The sequence below is a fragment of the Parasteatoda tepidariorum genome, chromosome 12 (assembly GCF_982258835.1).
Source record: "Parasteatoda tepidariorum strain Cologne lab strain chromosome 12, Ptep-v5.0, whole genome shotgun sequence".
Lineage (NCBI taxonomy): Eukaryota > Metazoa > Arthropoda > Arachnida > Araneae > Theridiidae > Parasteatoda > Parasteatoda tepidariorum.
The window spans coordinates 48,997,394-49,006,084 of NC_141766.1; the positions used below are offsets into that span (position 1 = coordinate 48,997,394).

Sequence of the window (8,691 nt, forward strand, 5' to 3'; positions counted from 1 at the left end):
GCATAACTACATTTACTTAATAACAGTTTTTTGTTTAATCTCACAAAAAAAGTATCTTTTAAAATGCTTTCTGTATTTTCCATTTCAAAGATGGGTCTCAAAATGTGCACATTTCTGCAAAGATATCCTTCTGTTAATAATAAATATTTTGAGTTACTTTCTTTTTCTTTGATATAAAAATAGTGTAGGCTTTTGCTTAATTATTTCACATCTACTGTAAACATTATAATTGATTATAGGAAACTATATCAAATGTTGCCTCCCACAGATGGGGTAATTATTGATCACTGGGGTAATTCCTGATCATTGTCATTTCTTCTTATAAATAGTATAAAAAATAGCTAATAAATAGTCAATTGTCTTTTCTTAAATAACAGTTCATAATTAAGTGGAACAACTATAAAATATATTTTAACTATAATCACAAAATTTGTTTTTAACTGTATACAAGAAAAATGTGTTCTGATATGCACTATTTCTAGATAGTCTTACCTAGCTTCTATCTTAATTTAATGTGTGTACATTGTTAGAATCATTTTTAAGTTGATAATTTAACCTAATATAAATATGGTGAGAAATTATAAGCTTAAAAAGAATACTAAGCTTCTAGAAAGCAAAAATAGTGAATTTCTTTTAATGATTGAAAATGAAAATTTCTGTGTGAGAGCTGCTGCCAGAGCTGAAATGTTAATCTTTATTCCTGATTTTAAATAAAAAAGCTTTATTCGCTGCTTAAACATATCTTTTTGGTTTATTTGTTTGATCTTAATGTCTAATTTGTTAATTACCATTGTATAATTATTTTTAAACAGCCCATTTACTATAAAAACAGGTGATCAGTAATTACCCTAGAAATGATCAGGATTTACCCCAGAATTGATCAAGAGAAGGGGTAATTCCTGATTACTAAAAATTTAAAATCTAATTAGATTTTCAAACAAAAGAAGGTAGCATAGGACTCATCTCATATAGCCTCAAACTTCCAGTAAATATTAAAATTCTCACTTGAATAGTTTTTTCACAAAATAGATGTTTGCATTTTTTGATCAGGAATTACCCCAGGTCACCCTACATCTGGCATTAACTGACAAGGAGTTACGAAACCTAATTAACAGGTAATAGTATTAGCAGTTAAACTGTTTATTATATGAGAAATATAAAGATAAATTCCATTATTATCCTACAACTTTTAATACTTATATTTAGAAATCTATTTATATTTAGAATTACTGGTTCATAGAAAAGTAGTATTACTTAAAGATTATATATTTTTTTGCTATACATGTGGCAATAACTGACAAGGAGTGACGAAACCTAGTTAACAGGTAATAGTATTAGCAGTTAAACTGCTTATTAATTGAGAAATATAAAGATAAATTCTGTTATTATCTTACAACTTTTAATATTTCATAATTAGAATTACTGCTTCATAAAAAAGCAGTATTACTTTGAGATCATATATATATATATATATATATATATATATATATATATATATATATATAGCTACACATGTGGCATTAACTGACAAGGAGTTACAAAGCCTAATTAACAGGCAATAGTATTAACAGTTAAACTGCTTATTAATTGAGAAATATAAAGATAAATTCTGTTATTATCCTACAACTTTTAATACTTATATTTAGAAAACTATTTATATTTAGAATTACTGCTTTATAGAAAAGTAGTATTACTGAGAGATTATATATTTTATTGCTATACATGTGGCAATAACTGACAAAAAGTGACAAAACCTAATTAACAGGTGATAGTATTAGCAGTTAAACTATTATATAAGAAATATAAAGCTAAATTCTGATATTATCCTACAACTTTTAATACTTTGTAATAAGAATTACTGCTTCATAAAAAAGCAGTATTACTTTGAGATCATATATATATATATATATATATATATATATATATTGCTATACATGTGGCATTAACTGACAAGGAGTTACAAAGCCTAATTAATAGGCAATAGTATTAGCAGTTAAACTGTTTATTATATGAGAAATATAAAGATAAATTCTGTTATTATCCTACAACTTTTAATACTTATATTTAGAAAACTATTTATATTTAGAATTACTGCTTTATAGAAAAGTAGTATTACTGAGAGATTATATATTTTATTGCTATACATGTGGCAATAACTGACAAAAAGTGACAAAACCTAATTAACAGGTGATAGTATTAGCAGTTAAACTATTATGTAAGAAATATAAAGCTAAATTCTGTTATTATCCTACAACTTCTGATACTTATATTCAAAAAGCAAAAAAATATGATTGTGACATAAGAAATTAATTCATTAAAAAAAATAGACAAAAATTTCATGCATTGATACTTTATGTACAAGTACTTTATATTATTTACTGAATTATACTGCTTGACAAATACTTATGCTATGAGCAACACAAGTGCAACACATGACAAAGGATGAGACTGCAAATTAAGGGCAGCAAACTCAATAAAGAATCTGTTATAAGCCCTTTGAATTTTTTTCACGATGAAAATAAGAATTGATCGCAATTAAATAATTGAACTTTTCTTTCTTCTACTATACACTCAAAACCAATAACGTCAGTGACTTGTTTAAGTGGAACTCTAATTCACTTTCACAGTAATTACTCAATTAAAAACAATATATAAAACTTTAATTAAGTAAGGTTTTAAACCTAATAAGAGATAAATATAATCCATATTCTGATAGTAGATTTTGCCACAACTGGACAAAACAAAGATTAACACGGCAATATAAATACACATCATCGAGAATGCTACAAATCACGTATAAATGCATGCAATGTGGCAAAATTAGATGTATTACACATAATCAATATGACATAAAACTTTTGTAATCGTTGTCAAATAATTCAAAAATCAGTAAAGAAAAAAATTTCGTTATAAGAGATAATCGTAGGCACATATCCAATTGATTATAATACCTGCTGCTCTAGAACTTCGCCATTATTGGAATCATTAATCATATTACACTAAAGGAAAGAATTGAGAAATCAATTTACGACGAGCACAAACACAATTATAAACAAATAAATTAACGTGCTAAACAACAGTATATAAAAAGTCTAAAGAATATATTGTAGTATGTATAAAAGCTGTGACGTCATGAAAGGCAAATCACTTATCTTCACTTTATTTCAACTTTTCTGAACAGGAAACATGCTTGGCCCCACTGTGGCCAAGGATTAGTGTTCTTCCGCTAAATACTCAGTACTGAATAGCTAAAAGGTTCGATCATACTTTGTCCATGATGTCTTGATCTTTATTTATTTTGATATTAGTTCCTCAATTTAATAATGATTTAATCAAAACGGTGATTACATGGCAAGCACAAAGTCGTCTTAGTCTTAATCAATACGAGCATTTAAGGAAAATGCAAGGACGTGCATAATGGTTTTTAACTAACACTTCTACTACGCAATGGCAACAAGAAGATGATCACATCCGGGCTACGAGTTTCTGACGTTGCGATTGGCTGTTGAAAGTAACTCTTGATTGCAAAAATTTGGCGTATTTATTGGCAATTAGTTAAGATATGAAGAAAAAAAAAATAATCCCGTCACTGTTGCATTTATTGCGTTATCTCAGTTGATTCATTGGTACATAGTGTTTATATTTACTTAATAAACAGCTACCAGGAATGAGAAAATTTGTGCTTAAAAGTAAAAAAAGTAATGTGTTAAAAATTTTCCCAATACTTAGGCGTTTACAAATGAATAAAAAAAAACTTATGTTCTCTTTGCTAATGGGTTTTGTTTATTGTTTCCTTTTAAAAGAAATTATATCTCTTTGATAATCTTCTATGTATTCATAGGTGTCCTTAATTATTTTTAAATTTTGAAGTATTCTCTTATAAAACATTAGCTGCAATGCTTATATATTTTTTTACTTTGTAAAAAAATTTGATGAAAAATAAAACTTGGATTTTACTTAGATTATTAGTTATGCCAAACATAGTATCTTCACCATATGCTTATTTTCAAACTCTTATACGTATTTATTATTCATTTTAACATAGAAGATAATTAAATGGATGTGTAAGTGTTTATACAGAATGTCTCAAAAATACTGCACACCTAAACATCTCTGATCTAAGGGTTATAGACGTGTTTTGATAAGATTTTAGAAAAATTAACTTTTTATCCGTTGTTTTAATGTATAAACCATAAATTAGAAAATTTTTTATATGTACTCGTAAACAAGTCTATAAAAAAAAACGTGTTATTAAAACTTACAAAATTTATCCTTAAAGAGAAAATTTTTTCGAATTTACATGGTGGGGATTGCAAACTTATACTGATACTTATTAGCGATCGCAACGCTCGAATATGCCATCTGGGGAGAAACCGGTTTCATGCCTTTAGCCCTTCTCCCTTCCCTTTCCTCCTCTTTTCGGTTGCATAGGAATGTACTACGATATTTTCCCTTTTCTTAATATTTTTCCTTTTTATTTAATAACAATATTTTTTAAAACTTCCGTGATGCTTTTTTTAGAACATGCTTAATGTAGTTTTCAGTTCCATATAGTTTTCTAACTTAAAAGATTTTAATTTATATGAAATTTAAGCGAGAAATTAACGTACTCCCTTCCTCTATGACTCTCCACACGCTAATGTGGAAAGCATGTGAAGTGTTGCCATAGGTAGAGAGTTCTGCTCTTCTCCACCCGCAACCCATATCGATCGCCAATATTTATCTTAAACTGAACATTTTAATCTTATCATTAGATAAATAAAATATTTAGAGTTAAATTTATGAAAAATGCAAAAATGAAATAGAATTATCTAAGAATAATAGATTTTAAATGAATATACTGGCGGCCTTTATAATTTATTCTTATTTAGTTAAAATTATCTTAAGCAATTTACATTTAAAAATTAATAAATAAAATAAATGTATAGAAATAAAGTAGTTAAAATTAATATTTAATTATTTGTGCGAGTTTATTTAGAAGTTAACGGTTAACAATTTGTAATATCTCATAAATTTGAAAGAAATAAAAACAATTTTACTTCACAATTTATTTATTTTTTCTCGATGGAATATTTAAATAAAATTTTCTCTTAAAGTTGTGAAGGAAAGTTCTATTAAGACTAAAATTTATTTAATAAATTAAATGAGTTGGATATTTCATAAAGAGAGAAAATAAGAGCATTAAAATCTCAATTAAGTAAAAACAATATTTTATTACTTTTACAAAGTTTATTTTACAAATTATTGACAGTTACATATTTAATATTAAATTCACAATTTTCAGAATTTAGCTTAGTATGGAGCTAAATATAAAGGTTGCTTTGACTAAACCTTTAAGCAAAAAAGATATAGACTTTGCAGAATATTTAATCTTATATTTAAAATTTTAAAAGAAGGGAGTTTAATTAATAAATTTTGAAAAGTAATTAATGTTTCATCTTTTCGACGACATGTTTTTACATTTAAATCCTAATTATTCGTAATTTATGACATAGTAAAAAAAAAAAAACATATTTATGACACAAATTTAGAATTAAGAAAATTGTACTATTAATGAAGTAAAATTATCAAAGTAGCACTTAATTACAACTTAAATCATAATTGGATCAAAGAGTTCTTCATTGCTATAACGAGACATAACTTATGCGATATAAATATTTTATTTAACTTAAAGCTTTCATATTAATAGAAGTCTAATGCAGCTAATTTTTATAGGAAAGAAATATTCACAGTAAAAAAAGAACTTTTACTTTTCAAATCAAAAGAATGATTTAAACTACTGCAAATTTTCAAACGAATAAAATATCAAACAAACAAACGATCTTTTGGATCTAAATTCGATAAGAATTATAAAAGTTTCTAATCGTTTTTTCGCTATATAATTTAAATGAAGCGCGTATGTAAAATTATTTAAACTTATGTAATGTATGTATGTTATGTTACGCATGTAAAATTATTTAATTTATATCTTTCACGAATTAAATTTTTCTTGTAAAGAAAAGGTTAGCTTAAAAGATACTTTAGTTTCCTCTCATTATTTAATAATATTGTAAAGTTAGAAAAGGACAAACGATTCTTTATTTCAGTATATCCTGTTTTTAGAATCTTTTTCTAGTTAGTCAAAAACTTATTTTTAACTTATGCTTCATTTGAATGGAATCAGAATCGAAAATTTAATGAAGTCAATTTGTTGAAATATATTCGTTGAACAAAAGCAACTATCGTTTTTCCTTTGTTGCGCTGTAAAATGGCACCAAATTAGGCCAAATGTCCTTTCAGCTCCCCTTTGCAGCAGAAATATTATCTATATTGTTGGGCAATGAATTTATCTGCTTTTTTGATGGTCTAAGTGTAAACAATTTTTTATTTGATTTTAGTTTTAATTTATCGTTTTTTAATTTATGTTATCATCAATTTTGCAGCTCAAAAAAAAATTATAATGTATAGTAATAATAAACTTCAGAAAATTCAAAAGTATTCTAAATGATGCATGTTATTAATTCATTTACTAACTCGAAATTTCTATATCATTGTCTAAAATACCAAATAAAACGAAAAAACTACTATATATCATCTTAAAGAAGAAAAAAAAAATGATTCCTACGAATTTTCAACAATAATAAAATATAAAAAGAAAAAAATGTATACCGATTTGGTATTAGAATCCTCATTTGTCTCTGAGCAACTTATAAAATATTTTAATATTTTTTAAAAAGAAAAACATTTAGTAATAGTGTAATCATAAATGAACTACTAAAAATAATGCTGTTTTCTAAGAATTTACATTTTTATTCCATTAAGCAAATCTGTATAAAAAATTTTATGAGTAAATCTAATTTCAATATCATTTTTATCAAACGATTTTCACTGTAGTTTATTTTTTTTCTTCTAATCATCGCATTTCCTCGAAATATATCAGTCTGACTGGAATTAAGTAGACGGCCTATAAATATCGATATCTCAGTTAGTTTTTAAGTTAGGATGACGTGTTTTTATCATTTTTATTATTTTGTTTGCGGGTAACATTTTTTGTATTAAGGCTTGTCTTCGGGGACCGTATAGAAATTTAAAATTTGTAATTTTAGAAAAAAAATTCCGTCACATTCTAAAAAGTTAATAAGAAATTAATGATGATAAAAATAAACAATTTCTAAAATTGAAACCATATCTCTATAACTCTTAGACCGAGCGATATATAGGTGCGGAGTATTTATGAGACAGCCTATAAATTATAATTAGGTTTAGTTGTTGAAAATATTTAGTTAAATTCTTTTTTTTTTTTTTTCATATGAGTACCATTTATTATTTATTTATTTGGAGGATTTTAAAACTTGTTCTTAAAATAATAAAAAAGTAATAACATTTTCAAAGTTCTAAGCACATCTATAAAATATCATGGAAAATGGCAAAAATTCATGTTAATAAAGGTTTATTTGAGAGCTGTTGAATATTTTTTAACTCTTTTATGAGGATGATATTTCCATATAGTGATCTGTAGCACCCAACTACAATCACCAAGGCACAAAATAGATTTAAAGCATGAATTGTTTTTTCTTTTTTAGGGGAAAAAACGTGTAGAGGTTTGTCTGAGATGGCTACAAATTATACCTTTCAAGGTTTATTTTATTTTAGTTTTATTTATTTATTTTTTAAGTTTTTCGCGAGCCACTGCCTGGAAGTAGCCCAGACATAGCGTTTATTCTGCTGCAGATCACAATATGAAAGTTATCACAAAGATTATATTCTTTATTTAAATTATCTACAGTCGTGTATTTTTTTTTAATAGTTATGTCAGAGCCGCGATGGCTCATGGTATAGAGCGTTCGCCTTCCGATGCGGCGAACCTGGTTCGAATCCTAGTCTATACGAATTCCGCATCCGGCTTGCACCGACCACAGTGCTGTGGTAGACGAATCATGGGCTAAAGTTCCCCAGCCGTCAGACTAACCGTGGGAGGTTCTCGTGGTCTTCCTCTCCATGTAACGCAAATGCGGGTTAGCTCCTTCAAAAAGTTCTCTACGAAGGTAAATTTCTCCCAATACTCGATCCAGGAGTTCCCTTGTCTTCTGGATTGGGTTCAAAATTACAAGGCTACGGAGTTGAACATTAGTAGCCGTAAACCCATAAAGTTGGGTCGGCTGTTCAACGACGATTATAATATAAAATAATAGTTATGTCAGAACCGTGGTGGCTCAGGGGATAGAGAGTTCGTCTTCCAATGATGTGAATAAGGTTCGAATCTCATCGATGGCTGGCATCAATACAAAATCCGCACCCGGCTAGCACCGACCACACTGCGCACGTAAAATATCCTCAGTGGTAAACGGAGCATGGGTTATAGTCCCCTTGCGTTCAGGCTAACCGTGGAAGGTTTTCGTGGTTTTCCTCTTCATGTAATGCAAAAAAGTTTTATCGAAAAAGTCCTCCACAACATCTCTCCCAATACTTTATCTAAGAGTTCTCTTGTCATCTGGATTGAGTTCAAAATTACAAAGCTATGGAGTTGAACATGTTGACTGTTCTATGATGGTTATAAAGTAAAATAGTTACTTTATAACCATCGTAGAACAGTCATGTCAAATGTGCGTCAAGAGCCAAGTTGAAAATTTGTTACATATTTTTAAGATGCCACTACTTTATTAGAAAATATTATAACACTCAAATGATAAATTTATAAAAATGCATATTTTT

General features: G+C 27.4%; 1 protein-coding gene across 1 annotated transcript in view; it reads right to left on the reverse strand.

Annotated features, from left to right (window-relative positions):
• Positions 1–3,156, reverse strand: part of bel (ATP-dependent RNA helicase bel) — a 42,577-nt gene extending 39,421 nt beyond the window's left edge. The window contains exon 1 of the mRNA XM_043056587.3: positions 2,952–3,156. Within this exon, the coding sequence (XP_042912521.1) occupies positions 2,952–2,993 (42 nt within the window). The 5' untranslated portion in view covers positions 2,994–3,156. The remainder of the gene's footprint in view (positions 1–2,951) is intronic.
• Positions 3,157–8,691: the final 5,535 nt, after the last annotated feature.